This window comes from Colius striatus, chromosome 11 (assembly GCF_028858725.1).
Source record: "Colius striatus isolate bColStr4 chromosome 11, bColStr4.1.hap1, whole genome shotgun sequence".
Classification (NCBI taxonomy): Eukaryota; Metazoa; Chordata; class Aves; order Coliiformes; family Coliidae; genus Colius; species Colius striatus.
The window spans coordinates 20,441,293-20,456,670 of record NC_084769.1 but is presented as its reverse complement, the minus strand read 5'-3'; the positions used below and the strand labels follow the sequence as shown (position 1 = coordinate 20,456,670).

At 37.2% G+C, this 15,378-nt stretch overlaps 1 protein-coding gene across 3 annotated transcripts in view; it reads left to right on the top strand.

Moving 5' to 3' along the window:
* Window positions 1-15,378, top strand: part of COBLL1 (cordon-bleu WH2 repeat protein like 1) — a 92,048-nt gene that overhangs the window by 61,949 nt on the left and 14,721 nt on the right. For all 3 annotated transcript variants that reach the window (XM_062004735.1, XM_062004736.1, XM_062004737.1), the window contains exons 5-9: window positions 211-249; window positions 1,119-1,213; window positions 1,345-1,584; window positions 10,220-10,364; window positions 11,421-11,489. In XM_062004735.1, the coding sequence (XP_061860719.1) occupies window positions 211-249; window positions 1,119-1,213; window positions 1,345-1,584; window positions 10,220-10,364; window positions 11,421-11,489 (588 nt within the window). The remainder of the gene's footprint in view (window positions 1-210; window positions 250-1,118; window positions 1,214-1,344; window positions 1,585-10,219; window positions 10,365-11,420; window positions 11,490-15,378) is intronic.

Sequence of the window (15,378 nt, the reverse complement as noted above, 5' to 3'; positions counted from 1 at the left end):
ATTCTATTTTGTGTTGCATGTCTTCAGGCTCAAGTTCTTAAACGGCTTATAGCATTAAGTAGTAAAGGTACACATCCTTTTACTTCAGGAAAGTATCCAGTTACTTTTTCCTAATGTTGAAGATTCACTTTGGCTTTCTGTGTTTGTAACTTATAACTGCATCCTTGATTCAAATTCACATTTTCTGTCTTTCTTTTTTTCTTTCTGTAGCTACATCACCAGTTGATTTAAATTTACCGTCATTCCAAGGTACGATTTACTGAAATAGGTGGTGAAACAGTAGCACTTACCTCACATGACCATCCACTCCTGTTATCTGCTTAACTGTGACATAAGTAATTATCTCTGTCCTATCATAAAGGCATATTTAGAAAGTTAATACAGAAGTGGATGTGCCTAGCTAAATATAAAGTATTTCTGTATATTTTATCATAGATTGATTGATTAAATTTATGGTCATTTATATTGGTACTTCTACCAGGAGCCCATGGAGGCCTTTCTGATTTCTGTTGTTCATTGCATTTGCATTCAATGAGATTTCTTTAAGAAAGTTAAATCCAGTAAAAAAATGAGAGAACCTTTAGGTCTAGAAATCACCTGTGTGAATAAGACAACGTAAGGAGGACAAGTTCTGCGGGATATGGGAGTGGTTTGTCTTTGCTATGACTGCTGTGCAGCACCCACTGGGTGTTTTGGTGATCTTTCACGGTAGTCATACTACAGCCAGGCTGGGGCCTGACTCGTCCCACTTTGCACTTTGTCAAGAACATAAAACTGTTAGGAACTGAGAGCTGGAGAGGCTGATGGTCTTTTTCCCTTTTACAGCCTTTGTGATATGAACCATAACATATGACAAGTGGGATGGGCTGGATTAAGTGCTGGGGTATTGATAGCAGGTGAAACTCATCTATTGCAAGTTCTGAGAAAAGACAGGAAGAACGTGAATGGTAGGAAATCTGTTCATTTTGTAGTGTTTAGAAAAACTATTACTGTAGGTGATTTATGATATGTTTTGTGTATCCTTCCGGGGGCCTTATGACAGACAGTGAAATAGTAAGAATGCAGGAGAAATAACCTTTGCAATAAATAACATCTAGAACTATTGTTTTCTATTTTAGACTCCTACCAATCTGAAAACTTAGATGTTCTGAAGGAGAAAGAAAACAAAGGATTTTTTAGTTTTTTTCAACGAAGCAAGAAGAAAAGAGAACCAGTAAGAAGTAACTTTGTATGATCAAAGCTTCTAGAAATGTATTCATATTGAGAATCAGTATTATTGATTGCTTTCCAAAGACTATAAGTAACTTGGATTTTTTTCCATACCTCCCTGCCCCTTACCCCAAGGCTGCCAGTGCCCCAGCAACTCCATTGATGAGCAAGCCAAGGCCTACATTCATCGTGAGATCTAACACTGTTAGCAAGCAGTACGATTCAAACACTCTACCCTCTGAAATGCCAAAGAAGCGGAGAGCTCCTTTACCACCCATGCCCAGTTCCCAGAGTGCTCCCCAGGATCTTGCACAAGCTGAAGTCAGACTGGCAGCTGATATTGTGAAATCGAGCAGCCTTGATAGGAATGAACAGGTTAGTTATATTTGCTTCACTTCTTAAAAGAAATCTAGACATAATAATCCTGATAACCCTGTTAATATCTACTGAGGCTTGAAATAACGGGGAAGTGAAAGTGTAGTATTTACTTTTAAAATAGGTTAGTTTGAAAATGACTACAGAAATTGAAAGATATGTTCCTTTTAAACTTTATATCCTGTATATAAACTAGCTGCTGTATTTGGAAGAGGTAAAACCAGCTTCTTAGGTTTTGAAGCTGTTATTGTAAGCACATTTTTGTTCTTAGAACAAAATTATGTTCTCTCAGAACATAAACTGTTCTGGATGAACAGTTTAAGTGTGAGAACACCGTCTCACTTTATCATTGCTAATAATTGATGTTTTGACATTTCCAGTCATATTTCATGTTTTTAGTTATGTGTGATGACGAGTAGTCTGTTCTTCACGTTACATTACTAGAAAAAGGCGGGAATCCTGGGGAGTGGTCTTAACACTTTTGTGATCCCAGCAACTTAAAATCAGGTTTTTCTTTTCTTCAAATAAGATTGTATTTAATTGGAGCTGTGGAGTAACTCATATATCACATGCAAAGCAGAAGTTCTGATAACAAAATTTAGGAGAATTTATGCATTAAGAATTATCCTGATATTGCACACATTGTCAGTTCTAATTGAAGATCCAGGTTAAAAATGTCATTATATTTTTTTTGTTTCTTTCATACCTTACTTTGAATGCAATATCTAAAGATGGTCTTTAATAAGTGAGGTTATCTGCACGCTTAAAAAGTAAAACACAACTAAATGAAATACAAGTCTGAGGAGTTCATTTTGTGGTAAGCTCAGAGGAAAGAAATTTTAAACTGTGACTTCCTTTATACAGTGATTTAGTCTTTTATTGATGCACAGAACCACAAGAGAGCACTGTTTAACAGAAGTTCTGAATTTGTGTATTGTACCCTGCTGAACAGCTTTATCGTTTGAAGAAGACAGAGCTTTCTTTCTGTATTGTTATAAAGGGAATCTTGTGGGGGGAGGAAATCATCATCATCTTTTTCTTGTCTTTTAATTGAATTAAATTTTTTTGAAAATAATTTATTAATGTCAACATGCTTTAAATGATTAATATCCTATTATGTCTAACAGTAATGTATGACTGCTGGGCTAGGATCTGTCATTCAACAAAATTGCTTAGATTTATTATTTTGTACCGACATTTCTTATTGATCTAAAGCGATTTGTCTGAAGTTTCACAAGGAAAGAAATCCAGATTAAGCTACATTTTTGTGTGTATGTTCTATTTTGTGCTACTTTGTGCAGCTCCCTTAGAACTTAGAAGTCTTATCCATGTGTTTTAAGACGACCTCCGTTTCATTCTAACTTGATTGCAGTGTGATTTATCACGTAATACAGAACTTAGTACTTAAATATGGAAAAATACTTGTTCTGTGCTTTGAGTTTTATTAATTCATGCAAAATATTTCAGGTTTTTTGTTATCTGCTTTCTAATAAATATAATCCAATGAATCAATTTGTACTGCATAGTATGTATTGTTTAACTGGAGCAGGGAGCTCTTAAGAGAGCTACTATGAGAGACTTCCTTGGAGGATAAAGCTGCTTCTTGGAAGAGTGCTGAGGTACTTTCAGACAGCCTTCCTGTGGCACAGGAGTGGTCTATTCCCCTAAGTGGGAAAAGGAGTAGGCATAAAAATAAACAGTCTCATTTAAACGTGCTACTGAGAGAGCTCAAGTGCAAAAATAATCAAATTGAGGGATGGAAAGGGGAGAGAGAAATTCCCCCAAATGTAATTATTGGATATGCAGGGATGCAGTTAGCAATGCAAAGGCAAGCCTGAAGCTTGAAGTGGCAGGACATGTCAAGAATAAAAAGAAAGGCTTTAGTAAGCAGCAAACAGAACTTCAATGATGAAGGATGAAGTCTATGATTATTTTAGCAAGGTGTTTGTCACAGGCTGCCACAACATTTTTTGTTGAAAAGATAAGGTAAAGACTAGATAGATGAACCACAAGAGAGGACAAAAACTGGCTAAACTGCTCAAATGGTGGTTAATGGGTCAAAGCCAGACTGGTTGTGAGGTGGAGGTCCTGAGGAGTTGTAGTATGGCAAATAACCACCTAGATGGTGGAATTGAGTGGACCCTCAACAAACTTTTAAATTGACACTGAACTGAGCAGAGGCAGGTACACTGGAAGAGCCACTTTTCAGGAAGACAATGACAGGCTGGAACTGCATGAGGTTTAAAAAAGATACGTATGAAATTCTCTATCCTGAAATGGAATAATCCCAAGCACCAGAGCAATCTGGAGTCTGGTTATGTGATCCACCTTGAGTCCAGTGTACTCAATACACTGGACTACACCTGTAGCCACACCTGTACTACTATGTCCAGATTTGATTCCTGCAGCTCAAGACAGATTAAAAACAGGCAAGAGACCAGTGGAAGGGCCACCATGATTCTTGAAGGTTGGGGAACACATGCATTCTAGCAAAAAGAAGGTTGGGGAACACATGCATTCCAGCAAAAAGAAGGTTGGGGAACACATGCATTCCAGCAAAAAGAAGGCTCAGATGGGATCTCACAGCATTCTTCTGACAACTAGATGTTACAGAGAAAGCAGATATATAGTCTTTCCAAGCAGGCATAGTGACAGGATGAGGGCCAATGGATGGTGCTTCAGAGGAAATTCCATTCAGATACAGGAAGAAAACTGATCAATGTGAGAACAGCTGAACATTGGAAGAGATTGCTTAAGAGAAGTGGTAGAAGCTCCCTCACCAGAAATATTCAAGATGTGCCTTGACAGGCTCCTGAAATAAACTGATCTAAGATCTTGTTTTCACCAGGTGATTGGTCCAAATGATTTCCAGAGGTCCCTTCAGATTTAGATTTTTCTGTTTCACAGGGATGAACCAGTCTTGATTTTTCACAACTCTGTATGTATGTATGCACATAATTAAGAGAATAAAAAAAAATAAATAGGGCTCCATCACTAATAGAAACCAACAAATATTTTGGTTATGCTGTGAGATCAAGCACTGCTTGATTAAGGCTGGCAAGGGAAAGATTTGTAAGCTTGTTGTAAGAGCCTCTACTGAAGCCTCTACTTTTTTTTTTTTAAAGAAGATATCTGTAGCTATTGAGACTTCTGGCTTCACTTTGCTGTAAGATACAGGACAGTTTCTGTGAAAACATAAATAGGTGAGAGACCACGTAAAATAATGTTATTTAAATAAAGATGTCATTTGCAGGTTTATAATTGAATTTAGGTACAAATACTTTGTAAGTATCAGTCTTTATTCCAAGAATTTACATCCTAAATATAGAATTTGAAATGAAACCTGTAAGCATAAACCAAAGTCAGTTTTGATGAGTTTACAGCATTTTTTTCATCTCATGTGCATGAATGTTTCCTCAACCAAAAGTGACCAGTTTACACTCAGTTAATCCAAATCATTTCTCAGTAATGAGGCAAGTACAATGGTTACATGAGACCACAATTGTTTAATTGTAAACAATATAATATTTTTATCTCGTATTCCCCACTGCTGAAAATGTGCATCCTGCTGGTAGGATACAAAATCTTTTCAGGTTACTTTTCAGGATGATTAGTTTTTTTGGAGGGCTATATATGTCTGGACGTTTCACTGTTACTGCAGTGTCCCATTAAGTTAATTTACAAAACTTAGACTATCCTCTTTTTTTCTTTCATTTAAGGGTTTCTTTTTAGTTGCTTTTACCTTACAAAGAAGCATTTCCTTGCAAATCATGTTGCTTTTAAGAATGCCTAAGACCTGAAGTCTACCCTTCAGTTTGTTCGTCAGACTGGATACATACTTTATTTCTTCTATGGACCAGGATGACCTTCTGCATGTGCCTTGTTATGGACAAATCTCTTTTGTAACATCCACAAGGAAGACAAAGTGAAATGTCAGTTTTGCCTGGATAAACTGTTTGCCTGGTTTTGAGAGAAACATGCCAAAGTAGTAACATCAGACAACAGTGAAATGAGCCAACTTTAAGGGAACAGAGTTCTCACTGTTTTCTTTCTTCAAATTCACAGTGTATTGTAGTCCAGATTCTCGGGTTTTAATATTTGCCTCCTACAGTTTCTTCATTTCTTTTCCCTTAGAAAAGAAATGCATTCTCTTTGTATGAGCAGTGACATTCTGGTATGAGGGTTGGAATTTTTTCTGCCTCAAGTTTCAGTGATTACAGAATAAGTTTTTACAGATATATTCCTATTTTAGGTGACAAATTGGTACATTGGGTGTAAAGGTAGCTTTTACAAGTGATTACATATCATTATTTGCTTGTTCCATGAGACTCAGAAGATGACTAGTAAGCTTAAATAGTTAATGTTCCTACAGCACATTTCTATATTAAATCAGATTGGAAATGAGGATGTTAGTCTTTAATATTAGAAATCCCCTACTTATTTGTCAGTTGTAATTTTTGGCAAGATGGCTCTTGACAGAAGTATGTTTAGAATTAGGAAGTTTAAAAGTGCTTGTGAGTGGAGAGGACTCTCAAGGGTTTTTGCGAGGTGCTGTTGTATAATGCAGTATGTGTATTGTCACAGTTTACATCAAGGTGTATGCAGTTTGGTTATGTCCAAAATGCCATTACTGATTTTCTTCTTAATGCTTTATGTGTAAAAACTAGACTGTGATATCTTGATTTTTATCCTGTGACTATCTCCTTACACTGTTTTCAGTTATTATAAAGGAGCATCTATAAACTGTGCTTGGGTAGGAACAATTAAGTGGAGATTTTTAGTCAAAAAATTTACATTATAAAATGATGGATAGAACTTCTCAACCATAGAAATATACCTTGCTTTTATTTGCACAACACTAACTCCTAAAGAAATGTAATCCTTAGAAAAGACAGAGAAGAAGATGAAAGAATAGTGAAAGGGTGGGAAACAACTAAACCATAAAGTATTTCTGAGATTTATTAGCCACTATCACAGAACGGCTTAGTTAAGATTTCTGGGATGAAGGAGTTCCATGCTTAAGGAATGACACCAGAAGCTCAGTTGCCTGAAACTTCATGATCGGCCTTTTAAAGGACAAGTTGGGCAATGATGCAGCCAGCACTATTAGGGAGGTACTGAAAAGAGCCAGGGTTACCTGGGAGAAGACAATGCTCAGGATTGAGTTGGCTCTTACTGAAGTTTGCAGGAAGATCATTTGTTATCATTCTAATATGATTCAGAATTGGTGGCAAACGTTGCATGCATCCCCTTTTCAATATACCAAATGCATAACCTTGTCCTCTTAAGGTATTTACTTCTGTACTGGTAAGTGTGTACATAAATCATAGGAGAGAGTAGTAATGTCAGGTGTTTGGATGGAACAGCATCAGCTAAATTTCTCCAGATATATTTTGTCTGTCTTTTTTTTTTTAATAGGTCAGAAGTATATTACCTTCTCTGTAGTACTTTGGCTAAGTTTAAGTATTTTGGGATGCTTAAGTCATGTAATAGAAATTGAATGCATTAATCATTGTAGGAACAGGTTTTTTTCCTGTTACTCCTTGGACATACATTTGCCTTCATACCTGTACAAAGGGAAGAAATACTGTCAATATGCTATGACATCCCAGTTGCCTGTACATCTTATTTTGCTTCATAGATAACAAGATTTAACAGAGGTAGATACTGGTGGTATGAATATGTATAGTGACCCTCGGTGTGAGGTATGCTTCCCAGCATGCTGAAATGCTGTACTATCCCTAGATTCTTTTCCAAATACTTCCTCTCCCTTCATTTTAACTGCAAAATTACTGTGGCTTAATTACCTTTCCTGTGCTTTTTGAAACGTTAAGAAAGACCGGGCATCATATCAGCCACTGCTTATAGAGGCTAGAACTTGGGAAACACCGGCCTCTGCAAGTTTATGCTCAGGGTGGGATTTGGTGCCAAATTTGACTGTACATATTTAAGACTAAAAAGCTTGATATCTACTCTTGCTTGCTCCAGGATAAGGAAGGTGTACAGTGTTAAAAGAGGAACTCCTGTATACATCGTGAAAGTTATGACAGTTAACTGGTGCTTCTGTGTAAGCACAGTTCATTTCTTTAGTGATTCTAATGTGAATTTTTGTTTAAGTGTAACCGATAAAGCACTGCTTATCATTGGCAGTTGGTATGACACATGAACACCCAGGTGTAGATTGCAAAACTTTGTTGGATAAGTCTTAATAACATTATTTTAATTTTTTCCCATCTGTTTGAAGTACTATTTTCACATTACAGCCTTTGTTAGGATTTGAAAGCTCTTAATATTCATATGTTGAATAATTCCTGAGAAAATCTGTTCAACACTTGAACCTTAACTGGAACATTTAGTACTTTCTCGAAATCTCTCTTCACAAATCGTTTGTTTCTTTGGATGCAAAGGGCAGTAGAAAGGCTTATAAAAATCTTCTAGTAGCATTTGTGCTCGTATGCTGAGAACATTATTTTCCCCCTACACACACTCTTTCTGAGCAGGAGGGAACTCTGGTGACATCTGTTTCGCTGAGCGAATATGCGCAGAACTCTGTGTGCCAGCCGAGTCAGCTGAGGGAGCCTGTGCAAAGCAGATGAGGGTGCAGACCTTTGAACAGAGAAAGAGTGTCTTTGTGCAGAAAAGAGAGGCTGCAGCCTGGCGAGCAGCTGCCAAGGAGGACAAAAACAGAAATGCCCAACAGCAAGGAGGAAAATGATTTAACAAGAAGAAAGTCTCTTTTGGAGAAATAATATTGTATTTGACATCCCCTGCTGCAAAAATTCAGATGTTGAATACTGTTCTTTATTTTTTCTTTCTTTCTTTCTTTCCTTCTTCCTTTCTGTTTTTTTTTCTCTGTTTTTGTGGAACTATTTGGGAACTCTGACTATGAAACTATAAAATAGAAAAGTTATTTTTGTTGTGTAACATTTTAATCTAAAAACTGGCTTGTTTAAATACTAGTCAAATATGCCAGTATTTTTAATTAGGAGTGCAGTGATATATCTGTATCTTCTGCTTTTCTTAAAATAACATTTTGCCTTGTGCTTTGTTTTTTCTCCTTAAAACTCCGAGTCCTACTTTGCTGTAAAAGATTTAAGTTGCTTGCTTTGGCGTTAAACTCATTGATAGAAGACTTTTATGAACATTTTGTACAGTGTTGCTTCTTGCAGTGCAGTAGAGTATCTAAGAGATCTGTCATACATGACACTGAGATGAGACAAAAGGGATGCCCAGGGTAGCTCAGAGGATGGCTTTCACCATCCCAATTCATTCATTCAGATATTCTGTTGAGATTGAACAGAAGGTGCCAAACACTGCTTCACAGACACCTTGTGCCAGTATTTTTTCTCTTTTGAGTAATTTCCTTTATAGTTTTGATTGTGTACTACCACATACTCTAGCTTTTCATCTTTAATATCCCCCTTACTGTAGAACATGTATTTGTTCATGGTAGCTTTCTAAATGATGAGCATCTTACTCCATGGATGTGTTTGTGCCATCTCTGTTCCTTGATACTCTTACTTTGTAAAGTGGGCTGTTTGAAGCACAGCGAAGTTTTCTGAAGATGACCTTACATCGAGTTGCTGTGTGGATCCTTCCAGACATAAAAGGATGTCACTGCTGGATTTTATTATATCATCAAGAAGAATAGCTATAGGGATCAGAATTACTAAAGGAATGGGCAGCTGTGTGTAGTGGCAAAATACACTTCTTTATTGCTGGGATCTTGAATGTTGTCATTCTAATAGAAGTGCAAAAACAAAGTTTCTTCAGCATAAGGCAAACTGCAATTAAGAGTTTACAACTACCGTCTTTTTGAGACGCAGGATGTATTTTCAAAACAATCTAAAATGCAATTGGACTGCTGTATCATTGAACTGTGAAGTATTTAGCAGGTACCCTTTGTCCATTTTGAAATAGTTTTCATTATTTGTAAGAACTGTAAGCTGTAAGAACTTTTGTTGTCTTTCGCTACAGTAATGAAGACATGATACAGTTGAACCTCATTAGGTATTATAAGAATATGTTTCATATGTTATAATAAATATAATAATTATTTTTACAGCTTACCAAAATAATATTATAAGACAGTAGTACTTTCCAAGATAATTTTTGTAAGCTGACATTCAAGTGATTTCTAGAAAAGTTTAAATCTTTCAAGTAGGGGAAAAAAAAATCCTAATAATGATGTATACAGCCCATTCAGAAGAGCTATTGATGGAATGGAGAGGGAATCTGTGTCACATCAGTGCAGTGGGGTCTAGTTAGAAGCTTCCTTTCACAGTGATTTTTCGATACTTTTAGGACAGAATTATTTGGGGTTTGTAGAATGGCCTTTGGGCATAAAAGAATTAAAATTATCTTCTAGACTGTGTGTAACAACTGATTTTCTTTTACTGCTGTATCTTGGGCCTCTGTGAATACATTCAATTACTCTAGAAAAATCTTTTTTTGGTTTTTTTTTAAATACTCCTTGGAGGAATTAAGATAAGAAACATAATACTTCCAGTAAGAGCTGTATGTTCTCTCTTTCCCAAATGTATATTATAAATACTTCTGGAGAATAATTACTAGAGATATTGTGCTGTTTTTCTTAGATTGCTAATAATCTTTTTCCCCTCATCTTCCTTTGTAGGCCCCTCTGGGATTAGTGCGGAAGGGTTCTCTGCCGCTCAGTGACACCGCTTCCGTGAACTCGTCTCTACGGAGGATGAAGCGCAAAGCACCCTCACCACCCTCTAGAGCACCAGAAGATCAAAGTGAAAGCAGTAATGAGACTGGTAATCTTTTTATGCTGTTTAATTAGGAGGCAGCAGAAAGTATGGCAATTTGGCTAAACATTAAAGAAAAAACACCTTATGAGATGAGAACCTCAAGTGAAAATACGAGTGCTAAATATCTTCAGATTGTAAAAAGCGGTAAAACTGCTTTGTGAGACTGGCTTGTGTAGTGTGTGTGAGCCAGTACAGGTGGAACACCGGAACAACCATAAAGCCACAGATGAAAGGGAAAGTCAGTTTGTTTTCATTACCTCACCAAACCGCGGGATCCCCAAAGCAGCACCCAAGCAGAGGCACACAAGTGGGGAGGCAGCACCGCAGAGCTCGGGCCATGCTAGAGGAGCACCCAACCTGCTGTTTTCACCTCTTTGGCGGGGATTCACACAGACCTAGTTCCCGCTGCACTTTCTTCCCCTGGCAAGGCAAGAATCTCAAGCATGTTTGATAGACTGCCTCTAATTCTATCACAGACTTACCTTATCTAAACACAGATGTTTCAGTTGTCCAACGCACAAGGCCAAACAAGAATTAGTGTATATGTTTTTCAACACCTCAGCTACAAGCTGCTTGAGTGTGTTTACTGTCCCCCAGTTTTCCATTATATTCCCACATATGTGAGGAAGTAGGCAAGTTTTAGGGCACACAGGTCAGAAAAAGAAACAGAAAATATAAAATTAATTATATTTAGGTTAACTTACAGCAATTGTGTTTCCGTTAATCAGATGGACAGCTTGGACTGGGAAGAAAAGAAAGATTAGCTTCTGTGGATCAGGGAGGGTATAATCAGGAAGGGACTGAGAGATGAGTTTTAGAGAAAGTCTTATATTTTTTTTCTGTAATTCTTTTCTTTGATCAAAAATTTAATTCTCTGGTTCAAAAATACCTAAGAGTTGAAATGAAAATATCTGGGAAATGTGACGTAAGCACTGGTTGCTTGAGAACATGAATTTATTGAAGAATTAGCTAATGTGGTAGATTGCAACTTGTCATTTTATTTTAGACTTCTATTGGTGCAGAAATAGATAATAAAAACCCTTATTACCTGACTTTTTGCAGTAACAGAGTCAGTAGAATCAGCCCCTACTAAAGCAGAAGAAGGACTCACCAAAATGCAGTCTGAAACAGGTTGGTGCTTTTTCCAAATGCTTTGATAAAGTCTACTTCACAGCAAGCTATGATAATTTGTAGTAATAAATTACTATAATCTAGATGTATCATTAAGTGTAGAACTAATTTTAATACTTCAGATCAATTAACTTTTCCTTTGAAGTAGAAATATTGCTTTCTAAAATAAAGATGTTTTACTGTCTCCAGAAACAACTACAATATATTTTTTATTGGTCACTGCACTTTACATTTAATAAAATAACATTATCCCTATTTTCCCTCCTCTCCTGCAAGCTACAGACAACAGCAAGCTGGAACTTGTGTCCTTTTTTTCTATAGGTCCTAACAGGCCTTTCAAAAGCTAAAGCCCAGTCTTGTTTTCAGAAACCTGCCTCGTGCTGCCCTTGACCTTCATAACCTAGGGGTAGGAGCAAATCTCTGCCTGCCTTCTGATTTGCATCCAAACAGCCTTAGAAAACATAAGTTGCAGATATAAACTGTAAGCCTAAATAGTTGTTTATACATTAAATCTTTTCTTTAGTGCTATGTAAAAAAAGTGATACATAAATTCATAGCTGTTTAAAATGCTATTCTTTAGGTGCTGAACATAATACTTTTTAATTGATACAGTTTCTACTGTTAAGCACTGCTGTTTATAAGCATCGGACTGTAGATTTTGGACACAAGACAGCATCTAGGAGCCTTCTGAAATTTGGAGAAGCTTTTAGAAAAATCAGTGCAGTCTGGAAAAATCATTTTCCAATATATTTCACTAAGAATGAAATATAGAAGCATTAAGCATGTGGAGTGTCACTGTCATTGTATGAGACTAAACAGTTTCTGTTCTAGTTGACAGGAACTCTTAAGCAGTCTTGTAGCTGTTTTATTCAGGATGCCAATCAAATTGGTTGGTGTGGTAAAACATAAATACACCACCACAAGAGTTGAACAAGTCTGATTCTATGATTCTGTACGTCACCTGCCACCCCAGGTCTCTGGCAGAGAGTAAATAAGTAAATAAATCACTAATCAGTAACTTTGAGCTTGGTTTGTGTTTAGGGCAATTTATGTTAATTGTCGGAAAAGACAAATAGAAATAATATATGAATTAATAAATGTGAAGTATGAACCTATACTGTGCAGTCTGAGGTTGAAGATGTAATGAAGATGTAACCTTTCCTTTTCCCACTTGTAGCAAATGGAGGGCAGTTACATCTCTAGAGACTCTGAATTATGTTTATTAGTACTGAATTTTCTTTGTTGAAAACTTTTATCTACATGTGATGAGTCTAAGATGATGAGCAAAGTTATAGTATGATTTAAAATAAAGATATTTTTGTTTTCTTGAGCTTGTTTCTATCTTAAGATTGTATATCCATGCTAAAGATTCTGTATTTACCATCACTGTAATATCCAAGTGCTACATAGATGGACAGCCCTAAACTTCATAGAAATGGCTTGTTTGCTTTTCCATAGATTTAGAAACCTTTGCTAGAGGCATTCAAGTTTTGTAATTAAATATTCTAATTTAAATTGTAATTGAACAAAACAGAAAAATGTAATAATCTTCACTGCTCCTAGAACAGTCTCTTTTGAGCGCTGGGATCATAGGATGCAGCTCTGCGGTTTGTCAGTCTTCATTCTCTGCTTCTGCTGCTGCTGTCTTCATGCAATCTCCTTTGTTGAAGGCTTAATGCAATTTTTTTTTTTCAAATATAGAGAGAAGACACATAACTCAGCTTCACTCCCTTTTTTTTTTTTTCTTTTTCTCATGGGATACTGCTGCTCTCTGGTGGCATCTCTGAAACTGTCCTGAGGCCTATGTATAAAGGGTCTTTGAGCAAAACCCATCATGCTGCGAGAACAAATACTCACCTCCATCAAAGTCAATTGCAGTACACTTGTCCTAATCTTAGTCTGAAAATTTTGTGCATTTGGGTATTGTTTAAAATGGATAAAATAGTTTGATATCTCTTTGTGAAGTTGGACATAACATTACATAAACTAAGTAATGCCTTCCGTTTAGATCAATACTGCTTTGGTTGTCAGGCTTCTGGAGATGCTGTGAGTTTTAGCTCAACTGTGGCTGGCATTCCAAAAGTAGTTCTGTTATGCATTGCTACTTTAGCAACGAAAAACAACAAAAGTTACACTGCAAATGCAGCTTTATCTTCTGCCCTACAACGAACCATTACAAATGTTCCATTTGATGTCTAACTAGTGCATAGCTAAGAGATATGTACACGTGAAGTGGAACTATGCTATATAATTTGCAATATCAATGTTTCTGTTGTGAAATGACAGTTTTCCCATCATGTGAAGACAGCCTGTACCTTGACAAAAGGAATTTGAAGGCATACAACTACTAGAGTAAACATTGACAGGGAGTTAATTTCAATATTTGGGAATGTAAACATTTTTTTAGAAATTATGATTCTTTTTTCACATTCCCAAACTTCAGTTAATGCTCAGATTTGGGTTTGTTGTTTTGGTTTTTCTTCCTAGGGAGGAGGGTGAAATGGTGTTAAAAAAAATTAATTACAATTTTTAAAACAGTTTTCTGTCAAATAAATTATAGAATCATCCTAGAATGGTAGGGTTGGAAGGGACCTTTAGAGATAATCTGGTCCAACTCTAGTCCCTGCAGGTTCACCTATATCAGGTCACATAGGAACATGTCTAGGCGTCGTGAAGAGCTCAAAGGAAGGAGACTCCTCACCCTCCCTGGGCAGCCTGTGCCAGGACTCCCTCACCTGAACAGTAAAATAGTTTTTTCTTATGTTTAAATGGAACTTTTTGTGTTCCAGCTTCATCCCATTACCCTTTGTCTTGTTGCTAGCTACTGTAGAAAAAAGAGATGTCCCAATCTCCTGACACCCACCATTTAGGTATTTGTAAATGTTAATAAGATCTCCCCTCAGTCTCCCCTAGACTAAACAGTCCCAGTTCCTGCAGCCTTTCCTCATAAGGAAGATGCTCCAGTCCCCTGATCATCTTGGTGGCCCTGTGCTGGACTCTCTCCAGCACTTCCCTGTCCCTCTGGAGCTGGGGAGCCCAGAACTGGACACAGGGCTCCACATGAGGCCTCACCAGGGCAGAGCAGAGGGGGAGAAGAACCTCCCTTGACCTGCTGGTCACACTCTTCTTGATGCATCCCAGGATGCCATTGGCCTTCTTGGCTGCGAGGGCACATTGCTGGCTCATGGTTAGTTTATTATCAACCAGGACTCCCAGGACTCTCTCTTCAGAGCTGCTCTTCAGCAGTTCGACCCCTAGCCTGTACTGGTGCATTGGTATATCAAATCCCTTGATACAATTATGTTTACAGTACCTCTGACAAACTTTAAGGACTATAAAGTCCAGAGCAAAAACACTGGCAGATTTGCACGATGCAGTCAGGCTTTCCTGCTTTGATTCTTACAAGCATAGCAGCTCAGAGCAGTCTCAGCCTCTTCTGTGTTGTACGGAGTATTCTTCCTGACTCAAAGGAGACCTGCAGTTGGTATGTCAGTCATCCATCAGATGTGTCTCCATAGTGTCATCCTGTAGGTTTTAACAATGTTCTTCAAGGGCTAACTAAGGCTCCGTGACCAATGTTCATGGAGAATAAATTATACACAGACAAAAATACAACTTATGTGACATATAGGCTTACATATAAAGTATATAAGCAATAAGGCAACAGTATACAGTCAGTATTGCCATACGTACTTCCTAGCAATATGTTGTATATAAAACTCTAAACCGAGGGTTTGGAAACAAGTCATAAAATCTGAACTGCTCCTCTGGGGAATTAACTGCATAATGTAAGTGAGCATGGCTGTTTAATGTTGTGTATGCATTAAACACGTTCAGATTTTATTCTGCTGCAGCAGTGGCAGCCCAGGTCTGCAATGAGGTCCAGTCA